Source organism: Mustelus asterias, chromosome 12 (assembly GCF_964213995.1).
Source record: "Mustelus asterias chromosome 12, sMusAst1.hap1.1, whole genome shotgun sequence".
Lineage (NCBI taxonomy): Eukaryota > Metazoa > Chordata > Chondrichthyes > Carcharhiniformes > Triakidae > Mustelus > Mustelus asterias.
Genome location: NC_135812.1, coordinates 17,679,457 through 17,703,884, shown reverse-complemented (window position 1 = coordinate 17,703,884; position 24,428 = coordinate 17,679,457). Strand labels below are relative to the sequence as shown.

Below are 24,428 nucleotides of genomic sequence, written 5' to 3'. Positions count from 1 at the left end.
AAATAAGGGCCCATGGTATTCGAGGCAAGGTACTAACATGGATTGACGATTGGCTGTCAGACAGAAGGCAGAGAGTTGGGATAAAAGGTTCTTTCTCAGAATGGCAACCGGTGACAAGTGGTGTCCCACAGGGTTCAGTGTTGGGGCCACAGCTGTTCTCTTTATATATTAACGATCTAGATGACGGGACTGGGGGCATTCTGGCCAAGTTTGCCGATGATACAAAGATAGGTGGAGGGGCAGGTAGTATTGAGGAGGTGGGGAGGCTGCAGAAAGATTTAGACAGTTTAGGAGAGTGGTCCAAGAAGTGGCTGATGAAATTCAACGTGGGCAAGTGCGAGGTCTTGCACTTTGGAAAAAAGAATAGAGGCATGGACTATTTTCTAAACGGTGACAAAATTCATAATGCTAAAGTGCAAAGGGACTTGGGAGTCCTAGTCCAGGATTCTCTAAAGGTAAACTTGCAGGTTGAGTCCGTAATTAAGAAAGCAAATGTAATGTTGTCATTTATCTCAAGAGGCTTGGAATACAAAAGCAGGGATGTACTTCTGAGGCTTAAAAAGCACTGGTTAGGCCCCATTTGGAGTACTGTGAGCAACTTTGGGCCCCACACCTCAGGAAGGACATACTGGCACTGGAGCGGGTCCAGCGGAGATTCACACGGATGATCCCGGGAATGGTAGGCCTGACATACGATGAACGTCTGAGGATCGTGGGATTATATTCATTGGAGTTTAGGAGGTTGAGGGGAGATCTAATAGAAACTTACAAGATAATGAACGGCTTAGATAGGATGGACGTAGGGAAGTTGTTTCCATTAGCAGGGGAGACTAGGACGCGGGGGCACAGCCTTAGAATAAAAGGGAGTCACTTTAGAACAGAGATGAGGAGAAATTTCTTCAGCCAGAGAGTGGTAGGTCTGTGGAATTCATTGCCACAGAGGGCTGTGGAGGCCGAGACGTTGAGCGTCTTCAAGACAGAAATTGATAAATTCTTGATTTCTCGAGGAATTAAGGGCTATGGGGAGAGAGCGGGTAAATGGAGTTGAAATCAACCATGATTGAATGGTGGAGTGGACTCGATGGGCCGAATGGCCTTACCTCCGCTCCTATGTCTTATGGTCTTAAAATGCGAGCAATTAAGGCAAATATATTGCAAGAGGATTTGAGTATAGGGGTAAAGATGTCTTACTGCAATTATATAAAGCCTTGGCGAGACCTCACCTGGAGTAGTGTGTGCAGTTTTGGTCTCCTTACCCAAAGAAAGATATACTTGCCATACACAGGTTCACCAGACTGATGCCTAGGGTGGAGGGATTGTCTTATGAGGAATGATTAAATAGTTTGGCGCTGGAAACCTCAGACCTTGTCTGCGGCTGGGATTCTTCCGTGCCGCTGCAGTGAATGGAGTTTTGGCTGGGCTCCATTTTTTCCATTCTCACAGGCAGCGGGATGGGAATGGATGGAATCAGAGAATCCCACTCCGGGCCTTTATACTCTGAAGTTTAGAGAGGTGATCTCATTCAAATATTACAGGACTTGACAGAGGAGATGCAGGAAGGATACTTTTCTTGACAGGGATGTTTAGAACTTGAGAACACTGCAGCAGAAAAAGGGCAAATCATTTAGGACAGAGAGGAATAAGAATTTCTTTACTCAAGAGGATGGTGATTTTTTGGAATTCTCCGTCACAGAGGGCTGTAGAGATTCAGTCATGCTCAATAGATTTCTACACATTAAAAACATCAAGGGATTGGGGGTGGCACAATAGTTAGCACTGCTGTCTCACAGCTCCAGGACCGTAGTTCATTTCCGGCCTTGGGTGACTGTCTGTTGAGTTTGCACAATGTGTAGGTTAGATAGATTAGCCATGGTAAATGTTTGGGATTACACGGATGGGGCGGGGGAAGAGGGCCAGGCAGGGTAAGGAACTCTGTCAGAGAGTCAGTGCAGAATTGAATGGCCTCTTGTGCACTGTAGGGATTCTGTGATATAGTGCAAGAAAATGATGCATAAGTAGATGATCAGCCATGATCACTTTGAATGGTGCAGCAGGCTTAAAGGGCTGAAGGGCATACTCCTGGTGCCATTTCTTATGTTCTAATGCAGCACAAAAACTGAAACTCCATCACTGATGCAACAGTAGAGGTCCCTGGATTCAACCTGCCTCAAAGACTTATTTAAAACATTTAACTATTTTTGAAGCTTTGGAGAGGAGTATTTTAGTATTCACAGTGTGTCAGCTGTACCTTTTGCTCCAGCAGGGCTCTGCGTAATGAGACTCTCTGCTCCAATTCCTTGCGTTCACGATCATGCTGCGCCTCCGTTTGCATTTTTATTTTGCTCTGGTATGCATTAAGTAGCTCAAGTTCCTGCTGCAATTGCATTTTTAGAACCTGGCATTCAGCCTCCTGAGCTTCATCTAGGCGCAACTGTAAAAAGTGAAAAAAGAAAATCAAGAATTAATATTTGGAAGGAAGACAGATGAACTGCTCAGATAAGCTTAAAGTGGTTTTGCAATGTATAAATTCAAGAGATATATATCCTTAAGTGACCAACTTCTCTATAATATTACACTGTTCAGCTTTGGTTTATCGATACTTACGAGAAATGAAATTAACGCCAGATAAGACTCTGGCATTGCACCATCCTGCAGGCTTGAGTGTTTTCTGCGTAATTACAAAATATTGGCTCAGATTTTGATGTACAGAAAGGCTATCAGTGCTTGTCCTTATTGCCAGATAAATCTGACAGCACCTTCTGCTGCCTGCATATGTTCAATAAAACACAGAAATCCAACAGTTGCTGTCAGAGATCCCCGGGCTCTTAATGATAAGATTCAGCACTGAAGTCACTGCATGGTGTGAGCATTGGGTACCTACACATCACTCCTGCCCAAAAATGGTTGAATAGTTAGGGCTAGTGCATTTGGAACTAATGAGTTTTCAATGACGTGATAATTACTGTTGAATAATCTCTGTGGTTCTGAAAATATTTTACAAATGCTGAAGATTTGGGATTACAAATGCTGGGCGGCACGGTAGCACAGTGGTTAGCACTGCTGCTTCACAGCTCCAGGGTTCGATTCCCGGCTCGGGTCACTGTCTGTGTGGAGTTTGCACATTCTCCTCGTGTCTGCGTGGGTTTCCTCCGGGTGCTCCGGTTTCCTCCCACAGTCCAAAGATGTGTGGGTTAGGTTGATTGGCCAGGTTAAAAAAAAAATTGCCCCTTAGAGTCCTGAGATGCGTAGGTTAGAGGGATTAGCGGGTAAATATGTGGGGGTAGGGCCTGGGTGGGATTGTGGTCGGTGCAGACTCGGGCTGATGGGCTGAATGGCCTCCTTCTGCACTGTAGGGTTTCTATGATTTTATCTCTCCCCCCAAATCTCATCTGCAATTCCCAACCTTTATTTCACATACTGTGTTTAAATCATGAACAGGAAGAAGTCTCACAACACCAGGTTAAAATCCAACAGGTTTATTTGGTAGCAAAAGCCACAAGCTTTTGAAGCGCTGCCCCTTCATCAGGTGAGTGGCATTTCAGTTCACAAACAGGGCATATAAAGACACAAACTCAATTTACAAAATAATGGCTGGAATGTGAGTCTTTACAGGTCATCAAGTCTTAAAGGTACAGACAATGTGAGTGGAGAGAGAGTTAAGCACAGGTTAAAGAGATGTGCATTGTCTACAGCCAGGACAGTTAGTGAGATTTTGCAAGCCCAGGCAAGTCGTGAGGGTTACAGATAGTGTGACATGAACCCAAGATCCCGGTTGAGGCCGTCCTCATGTGTGCGGAACTTGGCTATCAGTCTCTGCTCAGCGACTCTGCGCTGTCGTGTGTCGTGAAGGCCGCCTTGGAGAACGCTTACCCGAAGATCAGAGGCCGAATGCCCGTGACCACTGAAGTGCTCCCCAACAGGAAGAGAACACTCTTGCCTGGTGATTGTCGAGCGGTGTCCATTCATCCGTTGTCGCAGCGTCTGCATGGTCTCCCCAATGTACCATGCCAACGTTGTCTACCTGATATGCTGCAGGAAAGGATGTCCCGAGGCATGGTACGTGTAAAGACTCGCATTCCAACTATTATTTTGTAAATTGAGTTTGTGTCTTTATATGCCCGGTTTGTGAACTGAAATCCCACTCACCTGATGAAGGGGCAGCGCTTCGAAAGCTAGTGGCTTGTGCTACCAAATAAACCTGTTGGACTTTAACCTGGTGTTGTGAGACTTCTTACTGTGTTTACCCCAGTCCAACGCCGGCATCTCCACATCATGGCTACCATGATTTAAACACCATTTTTAAAAAAAAACGTCCTGGTTTAGACTCTTTATAACTTATGAGAATTCTTCAATCTCACTAGCTGAAGAGCTTTGCTATCGCTTGCCCTGTTCAAGATGGCACAGATCCCCTCGAGGGTGCTGCATGCAAACAGATGGTGAGTGACTGGAATCTGTTGACAAGCCTGCAAAAGCTCTACGGACAACTGCACATGAGGTGAATGGGAAAAGCCCTCAAGGGGAAAATCTGGGCCAGCACCTGCAGGACACTTCAGTGACTTAAAAACATGCTGCGTGGTTGATCCAATTACTTCATTTTCATTCTCAATTTCTGCTGCGTTAGAAACAAATTTTTTTTAACAGATTTAAACTGATGCAAACTTCACAAACCAATATCCAATTGGTTTGTATAATACCTGAAGACTGCTGCAGATATTTCTCAGATCATGCTGGTACTAATAAGTATTTGATTCAGAGGTTTTGGGTAAACACAATCCACAGTAAAATGCATTTTAAAGTGTTCGTGCAAATCAGAAACAATCACAAAATTCTTTCACAAATTACACAAGTGTACAGACTGCAAACTCAGTCAAATAGCACAACTGAGATCAACTAGTAAGAATGCAGAACTTTCACATATAATCCCTTTATATAATTACTTTATATTCAGAGGTTACTGTTGAAGACACTGTGCAATATTACTGCCATCTACTGGCTATGAGAAATACTGACAAAATCCACAAAGATCAATGAAATGGTAAAATGTAAATGCAAACGTCCACGAATCGTATTGCCATTCTAAACTGAAAGCCAAAAAAAGTAGCATAATCACTAAACTTGTCATATCTTTTCAGCTGTGAGATAGTCCATTCCCATAAGTTAAATGTCCTATAATGTTTTCAGCCAATTAGGTACCAGCTTTATAGCAAGTAAAGCATTAAATCACAAACACATATTCCTAAAACCCATTTATGAATGCTTTGATAAAAAGTCCCCATTTAATATCTGGAAAGAGATGGGTTTACCTTTTTATTGAGTAGCTAATAACAGAACATAACTTGTGGCAGCAAGTGAAGCAAGGAACTTAAAGTGGTAGGATCAGCTCCATATAACTTACAGCATGTGTTTCTGCTACATTATAAGCTCATGTATATAGTTACTGTTGCTATCAAGGTTACTTCAAATATATTCAAAAAGTTGGCAATTGACTATTAGTATAATTTTCTTAGTCTTCAGCCATCCTATCCTGGATTTCAGTTCTGACTGCCCTTTACCATCTTTGGGTAGGGAATTTAATAGGAAGCTTCATTTCACCTTTGCAACTTGTGGATCACCATGTGGCATAATTAAGAGAAAGTAGGAAGGAACTTGCATAGATGTAGAAAGCACGTTTCATGTCTTCAGGACAACCCATAGAACTTTACAACAAAAAACTTATAGCTTTGTATATGAACATAACAGCCAATTATGCACAAGGTTCCACAAACAGCAATAAGGCAAGTGACCATTTAATTTTATTTTGGTGGTATTGGTTAGGAATGGACATTTTGCTCAGGACACTGGCGAATTTCCCTGTTCTTCTTTGAGGATGATACCATGGAATCTTCTGTATCCAAAACCAAAGGAGCTGTTCACTCAATTGAATGAAATTGGATCATTAAAATTCAAATGTATACTTACTGCCTGTGTTGACAGCATTTCGTTAATGCTGTGATCGTACTGTTCAGCAAGTATGGCCAGTTTTCGAGTCTGTTCATCCTTCAGTCGTTTCAGCACTGCTTTATGTTCACTCTTAGGGGTAGTTTCTAACAGGTGATTGCGAAGAGCTTTGTACTGTCGTGTCTGAATCTTGCAAGTGTCCTGGAATTGTTTCTTGATTTGCAACTCTTTTGACTAGAAAATACACAAAACTTGTTTTAAGCGATTTACTCCAGAGATCAACACTAAGTTGCCACAGAACAAAATTACAAATTCTCAAGATTGGACTGCAACAGTTTCTACAGTAAAAAAGTAATCTGAGTTGATCAAATACACAAATTTTAAATATAACTTTATTTTTAAATAATAATTTTAAAATGAACTAGCCGCTACAATTAAAATATAAAAATTATTTAATTCAAATTTCTTACGCACAAAGATTTTTTAATGGTGTGCTACGTTTGGAACAAATTTATAATGATTGTCAAAATTAAAGAATGAAGACCGTGAATAAAAAATATTTCCCCATTACAAGTTTAGAAAATAACAAAGATACTCAAAGACAGGGGAGGGAATCTATGCATGGAGCCAGAAGAAATGGGCGAGGTATTAAATGAGTACTTTGCATCAGTATTCACCAAAGAAAAGGACTTGGTGGATGATGAATCTGGGAAAGGGTGTGTAGATAGTTTGAGTCATGTTGAGATCAAAAAGGTGGTGATATTGGGGTTCTTGAGAAACAGTAAGGTAGACAAATCCCCAGGACCTGATGGAATATACCCCAGAATATTGAGAGAGGCAAGGGAGGAAATTGCTGGGGCCTTGAGAGAAATCTTTGTATCCTCACTGGCTACAGGGGAGGTCCCAGAGGATTGGAGAATAGCCAATGTTGTTCCTTTGTTTAAGAAGGGTAGCAAGAATAATCCAGGAAATTACAGGTCGGTGAGCCTTACGCCAATGATAGGGAAATCATTGGAGAGAATTCTTTTGAGACAGGATTTACTCCCACTTGGAAATAAGTGGACGTATTAGCGAGAGACAACATGGTTTTGTGAAGGAGAGGTCGTGTCTCAATAACCTGATTGAGCTTTTCAAGGAAGTGACAAAGATGATTGATGAGGGTAGGGCAGTGGATGTTGTCTACATGGACTTCAGTAAAGCCTTTGACAAGGTCCCTCATGGCAGACTGGTGCAGAAGGTGAAATCACATGGGATCAGAGGTGAGCTGGCAAGATGGATACAGAACTGGCTCGATCATAGAAGACAGAGGGTAGCTGGGGAAGGGTGCGTTTCTGAATGGAGGGCTGTGACAAGTGGCGTTCCTCAGGGATCAGTGCTGGGACCTTTGCTGTTTGGAATATATACAAATGATTTGGAGGAATATGTAACTGGTTTGATTAGCAAGTTTGCGGATGACACAAAGGTTGGTGGATTTACGGATAGCGATGAGGACCATCAGAGGATACAGCAGGATATAGATCGGTTTGAGACTTGGGCGGAGAGATGGCAGATGGAGTTTAATCCGGACAAATGTGAGGTAATGCATTTTGGAAGGTCTAATACAGATAGGAAATATACAGTAAATGGCAGAACCCTTAAGAGTATTGATAGGCAGAGCTCTGGGTGTACAGGTACACAGGTCACTAAAAGTAGCCACGCAGGTGGAGAAGGTAGTCAAGAAGGCATACGGCATGCTTGCCTTCATCGGCCGGGGCATTGAGTTTTAAAATTGGCAAGTCATGTTGCAGCTTTATAGAACCTTAGTTAGGCCGTACTTGGCATATAGTGTTTAATTCTGGTTGCCACTCTACCAGAAGTATGTGGAGGCTTTGGAGAAGGTACAGAAAAGATTTACCAGGATGTTGCCTGGTATGGAGGGCTTTAGCTATGAGAAGAGGCTGGAGAAACTTGGTTTGTTCTCATTGGGACAACAGAGGTTGAGGGGCGACCTGATAGAAGTCTACAAGATTAGGAGGGGTATGGACAGAGTAGATAGTCAGAAGCTTTTTCCCAGGGTGGAAGAGTCAATTACTAGGGGGCAGAGATTTAAGGTGCGAGGGGCAAGGTTTAAAGGAGATGTACGAGGCAAGTTTTTTTTTATATAGAGGGTGGTGGGTGCCTGGAACTCGCTGCAGGGGGAAGTAGTGGAAGCAGATACAATAGTGACTTTTAAGGGGCGTCTGGACAAATACATGAATAGGATGGGAATGGACGGATATGGTCCCCGGAAAGGTAGGGGATTTTAGTTCAGTCGGGCAGCATGGTCGGTGCAGGCTTGGAGGGCCGAAGGGCCTGGAGCTGTGCTGTAATTTTCTTTGTACTTGACATTTCTCTGTCAAATATTGACAACTACATTTATTTTCTTTCATCAGAAACCTGGCTGATATCAGCAACAGCACAGTCAGTGAGTGGCTTATTGAAAATGCTTTTAATTAGCAATTTTTCTTTAACTGCGAGGCATCAAGTTTAAGACAGTGATTTTTCCAGGTTTGGATCCTTCCTGAGGAGTATTTAGAGGGTAAGGAATGTGTTTGCAATGGCACCACTAAGGTAACTAAGAGTTGGGGAATATCTTATTTAACATACAACTTATATGGGATATATTTATAAAAGTGTTTCTAACAAGTGAATCCCATGTGAGAAACAACAGAAGCTTATTTTAAATTATGGAATTTATAATTTACTTCTGATGATGCAATCATTTGACAATTAAACCTCTTACAATCTCAATGCGTCAAACAATAGAAAGCAGGAGGTAGTGCCACTCACATGAGCATGGGGTGTTTTACCTGGCAAATTGGTTACTGCAACCCTGCATCTGAAAATCAGAAAGGGCCCACCTAGTTGATAACCCAAGAATTACAGAGATACTACGCACACCCTCCTAAACAAAGCAAACCGTGACAAAAATAACATGCAAAACAAGTAACTGAAAGCTGGAAAATAAATGACGCTTAGATAATTATAGTTAAGTCAATGACGAGGGTTAAAATCAATTGAATTCTCAGTTACATAACCTTACACTAAATATATGTTAGTTGGCTGAAGTCTGCAAAAGGTAGAGTCTGGGCAGCATTGCACCATGGCAAGACAAATATTTATCCCCATCATCCCACAACATAGAAAGTGTTCAGCTTTTGCTGTGCCTTCAAAGGAAAGAGTTTAAGAGTGAAGGAAGAAAAATGTTAACTGACCCAGTTTTCCACACATGCAGCAGCTCAAGAGCAATAATTGCAGCGACCCAAGTGTGGGTCACCCTCTTTGATGCATGAAAGGGTAGTGGTAGGGGTTGCACTTTTGACTCGAGGTAAAATAATTGTTTTTAAAAAGATACAAGTCTATTTTAATCTTTCCACTTCACAACCACCTGTACCTTCAGACTCTTGGGTTGCTGTCGGACCTCCATCCCATGTTTCCGCCGCAGCTCTCGCTCTCGCCGTTTGTTGTACTCTAGTTGATTGGTGAGTTCAGTTTGGTGCTGCAGCCTAATTAACTCACTACGCATTCTCTGAATAGTATTGAGGTGGCGGAATTCCAGCTCCTGCATGGACTCATGATGACGCAGCAACATTGCATGCTCCAGATCCTTTTGTGTTTGCTTCTTGTTCAGCTCCTAAGACAAAAAGAACACCGTACCTTAAAACATGAGGGGCATCATATAAATGATCCTGTGTGCAATTTTGAGGGGCTTAAAATATGAAATCCAACATTGTGAATATTTTTCTTTTTACTCTTCATTAAATTCACCCTGCATTGCATATCTTTACCATCTTTAGATCAATTCCTCAGCTCTGTCATTTAACTGGGTGCTGAGGAAATGCACCAAAATAGCTTCAAAGTGAACTGTATAGATCTTTGTGAACTTGATTTTTTTCTTCCATCCTTCAGAACAAAGAACAGTACAGCACAGGAACAGGCCCTTTGGCCCACCAAGTCTGCGTGACACATGATGCCTTTCTAAACTAAAGACCATTTGCTTCTACACAATCCATATCCCTCTATTCTGTGCCTATTCATGCATCTGTCAAGATGCCTCTAAAACACTGCTTTTGTATCTGCTTCGACCACCTCCTCAGGCAGCACATTCTAGGCACTTGCCAACCTCTTTAAAAAAAAACTTGCCCCTCACATCTCCTTTAAATTTTTCCCCTTTTACCTTAAACCTATGTCCCCTAGTAATTGACATTTCTACCCTGGGAAAAAGACTCCAGCTATCCATGCCTCTTAATTTTGGCAACTTCTATCAGGTCGCCCCACTGACTTTCAAGTGAAAACAAACCCAAGTTTGCCCAATCTCTCCTCATAGCTAATACCCTCCAAACCAGGCAACATGTTGGTAAACCTTTTCTGTACCCTCTCCAAAGCCTCCATATCCTTCTGGTAGTGTGGTGGCCAGAACCGTATGCAATATTCCAAATGTGGCCCAACTAAAATTCCATACAGCTGCATATGACTTGCCAATTTTTATACATTATACCCCGACCGATGATGGCAAGCCTGCCATTCACCTTCTTCACCACCGTATCCACTTGTGTTGCCACTTTCAGGGGAACTGTGAACCTGTATGTCGAGATCCCTCTAGATGGAAGAACCTAGCATCCTTACACCATGAAACCAGCAGGATGATCAATTCACTATTGTAAATCACAGCCTAAATTGACATTCATCTTAGTACCAGTATCATGTTACACTTTTGATTTTACACTTTTGATTTTACATGTCGGCATGTCAACTATGTGCAATACATTTTACCTTTAAGAATCTTCGAAATTAAGTAAGTTCAAAATTATACTTTGCTCATGAGGGGAAAACTATTACACAGATATTCATGCCAAACACACCTCAGTTGATAAAATTTGTTTCCAAACGAAATCACATATTTAGGACTGGATAGCCCAGAGGGTGAATTGTCTTTCTAGATCTAGAATTGTTTGAATCCAAGATGGAGGTGAGCATCTCCTTTCCCATGGCTACTGGATATTCAAAGTAAAATTAGTACGGCTTGCCTTACTATAAATTTCAGTACAAATTAATCCATAAAACTGACCAAAGCAATGTGGGCAGCACGGCGGCACAGTGGTTAGCACTGCTGCCTCAGTGCCACGGACCCGGGTTCAATTCCCGGCTTGGATCACTGTCTGTGTGGAGTTTGCACGTTCTCCTTGTGTCTGTGTGCATTTCCTCCAGGTGCTCCGGTTTCCTCCCACAGTCCAAAGATGTGCGGGTTAGGTGGATTGGCCATGCTAAATTGCCCCTTAGTGTCAGGGGGACTATCTAGGATAAATGCATGGGGTAATGGGGATAGGGCCCGTTTGGGATTGTGGTTGGTGCAGACTTGATGGGCTGAATGGCCTCCTTCTGCACTGTAGGGATTCTATGAACTGGTGTTTCTATAAAAGATCAGTGCAATAAATGGCACTTGCTTTAGTTAACAATTCTACTGTTGTGTCACAAGACATAAAAAGGAGAATGGGTTCTGTTCTCCAATATCAAAATTCCTTAGAGCAACACACAATTAGGAATCATTTACGCCTACTTTAGAAATAAAGACTAAACAAAATTGATACCTGTATTCAAAGCGCAAAATTCACATTCCATATTAATTAGAAGGGAAGCAAAAAATAATTTGTTTTTCAACTTTAATTGTACAAATAAAACATTCCTAAAATTCCATGTTGATAGGTTGAGATGAAATAAGGTGGATGGGAGGCTTCTCAAGTATAAACACTGTCTCAGAAGGCTGAACCAGTTGGGCTAGACAGCCTGTTTCCAACCTGTAAATTCTATAATTATTTAAACTACTAATTAAAGGAAAATTATGAATAACTTGCAGACTGAGCTCTGTTAAACCAAAGATTAGAATCACTAAATGTGAAGTGTTGTCACTGTGGCTTGGCATTCAAACACAGGAGCCAATCTGCAGAGTTCTCACAAACAGCAATGAGGTGAACGAGCAGTTTGCTGGTGGAGAGTCCTTCCCTGCTCTTTTTCAAAAAGTGCCACTGGGCTTTTCACAGCCACCTGGATGGGCATGTGTCATCCAAAAGACATACCTCCTCCGACAGGGCAATTGTTTTCTCGGGACTACACTGAAACGTCCAGCCTAGATTATGTAACCAAGACCTAGAGTGGTGTCTGGATCCACAATCTTCCAAAGGCAAGACTGATATTTCTGACCCAAGGCTTGCTTGGAAGCTGAGTTCACTGCCTTCACCCATAGACCACAACTGTACAGGCCTAGTTTTATTTCAGGTTAATTTTCCATTTTTAAAAATCTCTTTGAAAGTAGACTATTTCTGATATGTAGAGATAGTCAACATATCAAGACTGGACTTGAGTAAATACACTGATTGTACTTGAATACTAACGTTTCACAGTCATACTCGCTGCTAATTTTGAGAACATTCATTTAACAACATACCTCCCGTACTAGATCCTGCTCAAGATTGTGACGCGAAAGCAACATTCTCCGTTTGAAGCGTCGACATTCCAGTTCTAGGTACTGACGCTGGCGCCGCAGTAAGTTAGCTTCTTCTTCAGCCTGGAAATGCTGGAAATTTTCCTTCTGCTTTGACAGCCATTCTTGTTTCTCCTTCTTTGGAGTACTCTGATTTTCATTCAGCTCCTGCCAAAAGCAAACATGTTACACGTAATGTGCTAAGACAACAGTTAAGCCTATTCAAATGATCTATTATTCTTTACTCTCTCACTTTTACTCTTTTTACACAGCACGTATTAGAAATGAGGAATCAGATTTGCACATTTTATTGGTGAAATCTACACACCACATTCAGGTTTCTGCACTCAAAGCTTGCATTGAACAAAGTGAATGATCTGTATATTTTCAATGCTAAATAATATGTCAACACACAAAATACAATTATGAATTTCTAAGTTTACATCTTGGTCTTGGAAAAAGCCTAAAGGAGGGTAACTCATTTGATAGGCTACCTGGGCTCTGAGAAAAGATTAAGGAGGATTTTACACTATAGATAGGTCAATTTAAAGTTATCATACTGAGGATCTTCAATATTTTCAGACGCATTTAAACTTATGAGAAATTAAAACACAGCATTAAGATTCAGCTTCTTCATGGAGGGATTATATGCAACAGTCTAAGGATAAGGAAAAAGAGTATCCTACAAACTTGAAGATGGGGAAATCTTTAGGCACTGATGGTTAAAAGACGTCAAGTGGGATAGTCAACCTTAAAACTGGCCAAATGGATGAAGGAGGTCATTTACAGTTTTACAACTTGAATGAGGGGAAAAATGGAGGGGTTAATTTAAGTACAAATATAGATACAATTATGAACACTGGAGCTTGCTTGATTGCTTGCTCTGGGAAGTTATAGAGGAGATTCCTACAGACATAAATTAAGTTCTGAAAGCTGAACACAATTTCTTTCACCTCCCATAGCAGATAGCAGCAGCTGGGGAGTGTGATGTACCTTCAATTACACAAGATGAGCATGGATACACCTGATGGTTTGCTGTCTTTTCTCTTTCCAATTTTGATGGAAATTTACATGAACCATTACTTGTGAAGTAGGCATCTATGGTTAACTTTTTAAAATTTAATATCCATTTTCTGAAAATCTGAACTGACATAATATTTGTTTACATGAATTAAATGATAACACAAACTGTGCGCGCTGACACATAATAGAAAAGTTTCACCTAGAATGCAGGGAACGCCAAGGTTGGCCATAATAAGTGCTCAGTTTACATTTTATTTTTGAAAAACCCTGAAGACCTTTGGCAGCACTGAGGACAATGTTTTCTGTCTTACATCCTCTTCTGTGCCTCTTTAACAGCTAGAATAGAACATCAATTCTGCTGGCCTGGGGTAGGCTACTAAAATGAATCTGGTGGACAACCCAAGGAAAATAAGTCAAAATAAAGGAAAATAGGGCATATGGAAAACTTGCACTCAAATACAAAATAAATCTAATATCAAGGTTTTTTTTCTCAATATTAAAAATATCCTTTGCACTGAATGTTGACATTAAAGGAAACGGTAATAACAATTTTAGTTTTTGGTACAAGTGTATGACAATTTTTAAATAATGCATTATAGGAAATTTCACTCTTGGTGCTTGTATTGTGAAACAATGATACTCAATCAACAAACGGTTTAGGGCCAAGTCATACAATCGACCTGATCCACAGACAAAGTTTACAATAAATTTGATAGACTACACAGAATGGTTGCAGCACAGCGGGAAGCCTTTCAGCCCATCATGTCTGTGCTGGATTTCTGAAGAAGCAAGACATCTCACGTCATTTCCCTGTCTTTGCCTCGTAGCCCTGCACATTCTTCCTTAACAGATAATAATCCAATTCCCTCTTGAATGCCCCGATTGAACCCGCCTCCACTCTACTCTCAGGCAGTGCATTCCAGATTACCACTCACTGCGTGAAAAAGCTTTTCCTCTTGTTGCCATTGCTTCATTTGCCAATTACCTTAAATCTGTGTCCTCTCACTCTCGTTCCTTCCACCAATGGGAACAGCTTCTTCCACATCTGTCCAGACCCCTCACGATTTTGAATGCCTCCACCAAATTTCCTCTCAACTTTCTCTTCATGGAAAATCTATCTAAATAACCAAAGTTCCTCATGGCAGGAACCATTTTCATGGATTTTTCTGTACTGTTGCTAATGCCTTCATATCCTTCCTAAAGTGTGATGCCCAGAACTGAATGCAATACTCTCACTGAGGCCAAACTAGTGGTTTATACAAGTTTAACATGACTTCCTTGCTTTTGTTGGCCAGGTGCCTATTAATAAAGCCGAGGATGCTGCATCCTTCATTAACCACTCAATCTGTGCTGCCACCTTCAATGATTTATGCACATATATACACCCCGATCCCTTTGCTCCTACACCCCCTTTAGAATTAATATCATAACGTATTATTGTATAATTATTGCTTACTTAAGCCACATGCCAGATTAAGCACCATATGAAGAACTTATTCAGAACACAATGAATATTTTAAGTGACTCTCTCAAACAATATGCACCTATTATTAAGGAAACAGAGAATACAGGCATCTTTTCACCTCTTTTAGTTGTTCCTTACGTAGCTTGTATTCCCTCTTTTGGGATTCCAGGAAGCTATTTAACTCCTTCTTCTGCTGTGCCTGTATGTGCTGCTGAAATTTCTTTTCTTCAGTAGAAACTGCTTTGGTCTAACAAAATAGGAGGGAAAAAAACAAGTTTTGGAGATTTAAAAAAACGATTCCTTACCAGAGCTACTATTTCGAAAGAAAACTAGGTCTGCCTGGCTTTGCTTCTGGCATGTTCTCTATTCCTCACAGAATCAGATTCCCTGGCTTCATGGCAATGGTCGAGTGAGGAATATGCTGGGCTACAGATTATGGTTGAATATAATTCTGCTGCTACTGGTGGCCCAAAGCACCTCACAAATACCCAGTTTTGATCTGCTTGATCTGTTTGAAATCTATCCCGCTGAGCATGATGGTGGTACCACACAATAATAGATAGCATCCTCAGTGCTTTGCCGCCACAAAGACCGTGATGGTCACTCCTACCTACACTGTCACGGACAGATGCATCTGCGACAGGGAGATTGATGAGAGTGAGATCAAGCAGATTTTCTCTCTCGCTGATTCCCTCACCGCCTGCTGCGTGCTCAGTCAGGCAGAAACGCCCTCCAGGAATCAACCAGCCTGGGCACTAGAAGTTCTATCAAGTCATTCCAGATGATGGGCATTGATGCCACTCACTTAGAGTACAGCCTGCACCGTCACCCTTAAGTGCTTCTTCCAGTGAGTCCAACATAGAGGATTACTGGTTCAATAGCTGAGGGAGGGAGGTAGGTGATAATCAGTAGAGGTTCACCTTGCCCACGTGAAACTTCATGGGTCCTGAGTCAACATTGAGAGTACTTAAGGACACTCCCTCCTGACTATATCCTGATGTGCCTGTCCTGTCAATGGAACAGGACATAACCCCAGGGACAGAGAGGCGAGGACATTGGCTTTTAGGTATGATTCAGTGAGTATGACTATGTTTGACTATCTGTGGACAGCTCTCCTAATTTTGGCGCAAGTCCCCGGATGTTAATAAGGACAACTTTGCAGGGTTGACTGGGCTGAGTGTGCTGCTGTTGTGGTTTGCCTAGTTTCATTCTTTTTTAAACTTTTCTATAGCGGTTTGATACAATCGAGTGGCTTGTTAGGTCATTCCAGCAGTTAAGAATCAGCCACATTGCTGTGGGTCTGGAGTTGCATCTCAGCCAGCCCAGGTAGAGAGTGCAGAAGGACATCAGTAAACCAGATGGGTTTTTACAACAAAACAGTAGTTGTATTGATATCTCATGCACAACAAAATACAGTAATAAAAACCTATGCCACATGACATATGCCAGCGAGGCAAGTTTTAAAGAACTGCATTACTGAGAAATGCTTTATTTTCCTTCAAAAGCAGATGCTGTATGTGTCATATTACTTACTCCACACAGCTGTGGCTGCAACAAGTTTAGTAAATTTAGAATTGCATGGGCAGTTTACTCCAGTGAAAAACCTGCATTCCATTTGACATGTCTTAACATCTTCCGCCTGTTGGATTTGCTTGAGCCTCCCATTAACTCCCCTGTCTCTACCCTCCCCTAGACCATCCCCATTTGATTGAGACATAAAAATTATGCAGATAAAAATCAGTAAATAGCAAGGGGGGGAACTAAGAAAAATATTAATGTTTTTTGAACAAAATTATTGATTCAAAAACATGATTAGGAGTCAAAATTTAAAATAACAATCTTAACAATCTTTGTCACTTTCAGACTTGACTATTCCAATGCACTTGTGTTTGTTTTTTTAAAATTCATTCATGGGATGTAGGCTTCACCGGATAGGCCAGTGTTCATTGCCCATTCCTAATTGCTCTCAAGAAAGTGGTAGTGAGCTGCCTTCTTGAACCTCTGCAGTTGATATGGTGCAGGAATACCCACAGTGCCCTTAGGGAGGGAGTTCCAGGATTTTGACCCAGCGACAGCGATATATTTCCAAATCAGGATGGTGAGTAGCTTGGAGGGGAACGTGCAATTGGTGGTGTTCCCACGCATCTGTTTCTGGATGGTACTGGTCATGGGCTTGGAAGGTGCTGTCTAATTGCTGAGTTCATGCAGTGCACTTTATAGATGGTAGACACTGCTGCTACTGTGCATCGGTGGTGGAGAGAGAGTGTGTTTGTGGAAGGGATGTCAATCAAGCAGCTGCTTTGTCCTGGATAGTGTCAAGCTTCTTGAATGTTGTCGGAGTTGCACTCATCCAGGCAAGTGGAGAGTAATCCATCAGACTCCTAACTTGTAGATTTCAGACAGGCTTTAAGGAGTCAGGAGGGGAGTTACTCACTGCAGGATTCCTAGCCTCTGACCAGCTCTGGTAGCCACAATACTTATATGGCTAGTCCAGTTAAGCTTCTGGTCAATGGAAACCTCCAGGATGTTGGTCATGGGTATTCAGCATGACCATGGGGACATAATTGGATTCTCTCTTGTTGGAGATGGTCATTGCCTCGCACTAATGCAACTTGCCACTCATCAGCGCAAGCCTGAATGTTGTCCATGTCTTGCTGCATATGGACACAGACTGTTTCAGTTTCTGAGGATTCATGAACAGTGCTGAACATTGTCAGCCATCAACAAACATCCCCACTTCTGACCTTATAGTGGAAGGAAGGTCATTGACGATGCAGCTGAAGATGGGTGGGCCAAGGACACTGCCCGGATGAACTCCTGCAGTGATGTCTTAGGACCGAGATCATTAACCTCCAAAAACCACAACCTTTGTGCTGGCATTAACTCCCGTTTTGCTAGGGCGCCTTGATACCACACTCTGTCAAATGCTGCTTTGATGTCCAGGGCAGTCACTCTCACCTCCTTGGTCCATTTTTGAGGCAAGGATGTAATGAAGTCAGGAGCTGAGTGCCCCAGTCAGAACCTAACTGAGCGTCAGTGAGCAGATTACCCTGTTGGTATTGCACGTGATACATCTGTCACACTACCACCGAAGTTATATAGTGGAGCAGGACCATTTCTGAAAAAGGTTCTATCTACACTGTGTTAATCTACACTGAGTATTCTTGTTTTCTCTGAACTGCAGTGCAAAACGGCGCATACAGTTATTTGAAGATGAAGAAACTGCAATGCTCGTTTTTTTGTAGCTTACTTTACCTGGACGTATATACATTGAGCCTGGGTTACCAGTTTCTCTAGGTTAAGGGGGTGTGGGAGGTTTTTTCAACTTGTACAATAAACAGGTTGACCATGTCAGTTTCAATTATTCATAGAGACCTACAGTGCAGAAGCAGACCATTCTGCCCATCGGGTCTGCACCAACCACAATCCCACCCAGGCCCATCCCACAACCCCATTCATTTACCCTAGCTAATCCTTCTGGCACTAAGGAGCAACTTAGCATGGTCAATATACCTAACCCGCACATCTTCAGACTGTGGGAGGAAACCGGAGCACCTGGAGGAAACCCACACGGGGAGGACGTGTAAACTCCACACAGACAATAACCCAAGTCGGGAATCGAACCTGGGTCCCTGGCGCTGTGAGGCAGCAGTGCTAATCACTGTGTCACTGTGCCACCCAACTAGAACCAACGTGAAAGTGCATGCACAATCCTCACTTTTAGTCGTTTTTCTGCTAAACCAAATAGCAATGTAAAGTTACACACAAGACACTGGTATATTAGTAATATTGCCCCTAGGCACAATATTAATCGTGCAGTTCTATTATTCCACTTAGTAGTGAATTTAAACAAACCCTCCTCAATCAGTAGGAACACTGCACAAAGTTATGAGATCAGTATTTATGCAAAGTACCTCTTTTTCCATAATACCCAGATGTTTCTTAATAAGTTTCTCCATCTCTGCAGCAAAGCTGTTGCGTTGCGTTTCCAGCTCCTTGTCAAGCCGAAGCCGATGCTCGTCCATCTCTGCTTTTAGCTTGTTCTCCAGCGCCATTAGTTGCTTCTGATGTTGGCGTCGCATGCGTTTATAACCAGACATCTGCTCCCGAAGCTCAGAATCTTGCTCATGCTCTTGGATTTGCCTTGTGACCTGAACACAATGAAAATATAAAGTGATGTACTAACAGCTATAAACCACTAACTATATCAGAAATATAAGCTCAAACTCTTTGAAAATTCCTGATCAAAGTCTGCAAAATCTTTCAACCGCAGTAACCAACATTTTACACAAATTTAAGGTACATATAGTTTTTTAAACTGCAGAATTAGAGAACCTTCAGTAACTATCTTAAACTATGATATTTGCATAAAGATCATTTAGTTATCCTTCGTGCCAAGCAGAGCACGCATCTTTCTTGCATTCTATTTACATAAATTTGGCATGTAATGTAAAATTCCTCAAACAAATATAAACACGTTCAAAGATAATTTCACAGCAAGGGCAGCATGGTGCAGCAGTTCTACAGCAAACAAGATAGGATGAACAGATCGATGTGTACTGAAAGCGTAAGGTTTCACTGGGAACAAACTGGTCAACAGCCTTGGATGTCCAGAGACGGTATTCCAATCTATATTAAAAATCATCGGCCAGTGCAAATTTCTTGCCCACAGACCTTACGTGCTGATGTCAGGTGTTTGTCACACTTTCATGTCAACTATTTCTATTATAAAAGCTTGTGCCAACATTTTGTAATGGAAAATATGTAAGTAAGCGCACCAATTTGATGTTGTTGCCCAATTATTTCAAAAGTTTTCTGCAAATTATTTTTCATCGGTGAGTTTTTTTTTCAGAAACTGACATTTTAAAATCTCAAGCCAACATTTAAAATTAAAAGAACATACTTATTTCACATGATTACTTTTAGCCATTGTCTTGTCTTTTAATGCTTTGATTTTAATGGAAGGATTCAGACTTTCCTGAAAGCCTGAGCTTGGAATTAAGTCCAGGGTTTTATCACTTTGAGCTACATTTGGATTGTGTAGTCGAAGGAAGCAGAGGTTATCTAACTTATAAGGAAGCATTAACACCGTTCAGCCGGCAGCGCGGAGGGATTTTTTTCCTTTAGCATCTGGCAATTTCTTTTCCCCCAAATGTTTTTTTTTAAAATTATTTTGAATAAAAGCCAGAGAACAAATTTGAAAAAGCATTTGAGGCAAGATTCACAGAGTTAAAAAAAAAACGAGAGGCTACATGTAGAGTAATGGTTATCCACCTATTTTGTCTTTGTTTTGTTTTCTATAAACTTTGCAAAGTGAAACAAGGAGACAGACAACAGAATCAAAGAGAGAGAGAGAGAGAGTGTGCCTTTGTGTAATGTTACTCCAGTCTTCAAAGCTGATGCTTTCAAGTGGGCTAAATAATATCAACTATGCTTTGTTCAGTTAGAAGAGATCAAATATTATGGCTTACTTCCATGAGACAAAGATGCACCTAAAAGAAAAGGAGGGGTGGGGGAGAAGAAACAATTTTTCTCTTTATTCTAATTTGAGTCATTCTTTTAACAAGCTACTTGAATTTTGAAAGCCCAGCCTGTTTGAGAAAGTTGGAAAGGGAAGCCAAGAGGGGATGAGAAAGATGGAAAGTGGTTGAAGTGAGGAAGCCTCGGACCACTCATCTGTCCTTGCAGGTAGAGGGTGGCATTTGGCGCTTAGGGGGAGGAAATGGATGAATGGTTAAAGTGAACTAAATAACGGCGGAGCAGAGGGAGTCAGGGCGTGAGGTAGAAATACAGGGGTGAGCAGGTAGTTGCTTGGAAAGAGCTAGGACAGTGATGAAAATAGGAGCGCTGTAGGGAAGGAAAGTTGTGGCATCGGAGAACATGAAGGGTTGAGAAGGTGAGGTAAAAATGAGTGACTGGAGAGGGATGGGGAAGGGAGTTACTTTGGAACACATTTTCCTTGCAGCCTATACTCTAAATTGAGTCGATAGTTATTGCTGGATCGGATCACAACATACCACCCGACCAAAGGGCAAGAAGAAAAAGGCGAGTAAAAACAGAGCAAGAACTAAAAATGGGAAGAGAAAGACAACAAAGATGACAAAAAATGGGGACTGAATTGTATTTGGAAGCCGTGATCATATTGTGCTTAGCTCTCAAAATTGGCTTTTTCAGAACAAGTCTGCATATGGTCTTGACTCCATGTGCAATGCCATGGGAGTTCAATTAGTGCATTATTAAAAATCTTCACACTTTTCCAGCTGCCTTCTTCATGTGTCGATCTTAAGACATTTTTTTTTGTCAGCATTTAATCTTAAAACTGCCAACCTAGAATGGAAATCCTGCAACATGTAGTTTTTAGTTGTCGCCAGTAGGTGGTGGGGTGGAGCGAGTTTCTAAAATCTCTTCCCAAATCATTTACATCTCAATAAGATCTCAATAAGATTATGTTCATTAACTGCGCATGAGCAAATGGACAACTTACAAGTGATTTTAAATCTGTCCATTAAGAAATCATACAGGCTTACTTTCCAAAGTGAAGGACAGACCACTTTCCAGAGAACGCTCCCTATATCCCTGAGGTTTGTCTCAGGTCTCTCAACCACTTGCCACTCCATGCCACAAAGCTGCCTCCAATTCTGTGCATTTTCATTTTTGCAAATAATTTCCATGTGGAAAGACATGAATTGACTTCTGGAAGTTCATGTGGCAACATCTCCCATCTAACATGTGAACAAAAAAAACTCCCAACTACTGCAGCACACCAGTACTTTCCACAGGAGGAACTCACATACCATGGCCAGCTTTCAAACAAAATTACTCACCAAGGAAGCCGTACGTATTGTGGCAAAATGTTCTCGATTTCGATAGTGCGATTTATGGCGTGAAACTGGAGGTGGTGACTGTGGTTCTGAACCTCTGGGTCTGTGGTCAACTTCTTCGCCATAGTGATCATGATCCTGATAAGAAGAGTGTAAAAAATAAGTGGCCCAACATAACTGTAAAAGTATATTTTAATTGTACGATTTTTAACAATGGCCAAAACTGAAAGTGGAACTGATTCACTGCGGGTACACCCGTCTCTTTGTGACCACATCACCCGTATTTCCCAGCTGGGGCCAATCAGCACAAAAGCTACACACCTTGGGTGTGCAAATGGAAAGGACATGCAAATAAAGGAGATATGCTGCACTCAAGGGATTCCTGTTAAGCCCAGCCAGTGCTCAAAAGTGAGCAAGAGGAAGCCCAAACATTTTTCACATACATGGCCTGCGGAATTGCTCTTACAGGGCTGCCTTATACAGAACCTTGGAGGAAGGATCAAACAATGTTCTAAGTTCATTTTAGCACTTATCTACCAATACTGAGGGTGTTCGCAATCTTATGATGTGGTCAGGCTCGAAGGCCAGTCACAGCAAAGCTCCAACTCCATTTAGGATGTACTCTCTAGCGAAGCATATGGAGCCAACTTTCTGTATAGATGTCCAGGCTTGCTACTGATGCATTCCAATTAAAATGAACCAGAAAATCAAGGTATATGCTTGTAACTTTCACAATACTTTGCATCACTAAACTTTAAAAATTCCATCTCAACAAATGACACGACGAGCAAAAGCAACTGTTGGGGAGGACGAGGGCAGGATTTTCAAAAAGCAAATTGGTGAATCCGAACAGGCTGGCGCATGTTAGTGCTCAGCTGTCACATTCATTGCAGGGGAATCTGAAAGTTTCTTATTAAGTGTGTAAAACGGTCTCATCATGGGCCAACTTGCACTGGTTTAGGTGCAGTATCTTTATTTTTTCCTGAATGGCCACCTTCCTCCACATTAACACTGCAGGCCCTTCAAGGAGCTGTTTGCTTCATTTGGCTAGGCAGTGACAGGCCTCATCATGGCTGCCTTTTGACACTGGCGATAAGGCGGCAGCTCCTGTCACCTTGAGGCTTGGCATCGTTAAATGGGTGCTGGGCTTGCCTCCTGCCCAATTATGGCATTTACATTTAAAACTAAGGTTGCACGAGTGGTGCAGTTGAGGTGTTGGGTTGAGGTCAGATGTCAAGGTGGCAGAGTGGTATTGTCACTGGAATTGCAATCCAGAGTTCAAATCCCACCACGGTGAAATTTGAATTTGGTAAACATCTGGAATTGAAAGTTGAACCATTGTCGATTGTTGTAAGAACTCATTAATGTCCTTTCGTGAAGGAAATGGCCTAGCATGCCACTCAGTTCAAGGGCAATTGGGGATGGACAATAAATGCTGGCCCAGCCAGTGATGCCCGCATCCCATGAATGCATAAAAATATATACTTTCAGTAATCAGAGAAACGATTCTCTAAATGAGAAAGGGAGCTGAGCAACAAATTTAATTGCCTGGTAGTGCAGGTTGCATTTTTCCCAAGGATCATGGCCATAATTTTTCATTTTCATTTGTTGACTTATAGAATATTTGTCAAAGTATTGCAGAAAATGATGGAGGGATTCTAAGTTGCCACATCTTCAGGTTGGTTTTGCACATTACAAATAAACTATCATCTTGATAATGTTCAATAAAAGTAATATGTTCCAGGTAATAGTCATACAGGTAACTTCAAACTAGATATTAGTTACCTATTCCACAGCATTCTGTTCATTTAATGAATAGCAATGGATGATACATTCTGCGACACAATTTACTACCATCTCTTGATGGAAACAGCCAATTGGCTAAATTTGTTTAGATATAATTCTGAACTGATCCGTACAAAAAATTATATATAGTATATATCACTTTAGTGACATGTACAAGGAAATATGAAGATGCAGGTGCAATTTTGGTAAAAAAGAAAGCCACAGCACAAATGATACATGGAATCATATAAACCAAACGATAGTATGCATCAGAAAAGATAACGTCCTTTCCCTATGGGATAACATTAATTCCTATTTAAATATGGAGGTTAATTGAAAGAAACATCTTTTCAAAATTAACTACCACATATTTTGAAAAAAAATGTGAACTTGCTTTTAAAAAAATATTTTCAGCATTCCAGACATTTGCAGAAATATACAAACTAGGATTTTTTTTAATGACATCAAAAATTTAGGTTACCACTGCACCCAGTATCAAGACTATGGAATACAATATATTTATATGCATTCTAAACAATAGCAATGAGGGGAAAAGGTCTTAAGAGAAACTTACTGGTTTTAGATGGATAACGGAGCTATTTGACATCACTGTATGATCTCCCTCCTGCATCATGGCAATCTCACTGTTATCATCCGAAGCATCTGGAAGACTATTGACACTACTGCTTTGGCTACTAGCACTGATAGACATGCTTGGTATAGACTGATTACTGCCCACGCTGTTAACAGTGCCTGTCCCACCAACACTGTGTTCAGGCTCCTTTTAAGTAGAACAAAAAAAAATCAACATTATTGTCTTAAGATGGTGTTTTATGAATTCATAATAGATTGAAGAGAATAATCAAACTATATCTGTAACAAAGCATGCTTTTGTTAAATA

At 41.3% G+C, this 24,428-nt stretch overlaps 1 protein-coding gene across 4 annotated transcripts in view; it reads right to left on the bottom strand.

Moving 5' to 3' along the window:
• Positions 1-24,428, bottom strand: part of taok1a (TAO kinase 1a) — a 156,687-nt gene that overhangs the window by 4,065 nt on the left and 128,194 nt on the right. For all 4 annotated transcript variants that reach the window (XM_078224842.1, XM_078224843.1, XM_078224845.1 and 1 more), the window contains exons 12-19: positions 24,102-24,308; positions 21,746-21,880; positions 18,836-19,072; positions 15,040-15,168; positions 12,398-12,601; positions 9,350-9,589; positions 5,959-6,171; positions 2,249-2,431 (exon numbers count right to left, since the gene is read on the bottom strand). In XM_078224842.1, the coding sequence (XP_078080968.1) occupies positions 2,249-2,431; positions 5,959-6,171; positions 9,350-9,589; positions 12,398-12,601; positions 15,040-15,168; positions 18,836-19,072; positions 21,746-21,880; positions 24,102-24,308 (1,548 nt within the window). The remainder of the gene's footprint in view (positions 1-2,248; positions 2,432-5,958; positions 6,172-9,349; positions 9,590-12,397; positions 12,602-15,039; positions 15,169-18,835; positions 19,073-21,745; positions 21,881-24,101; positions 24,309-24,428) is intronic.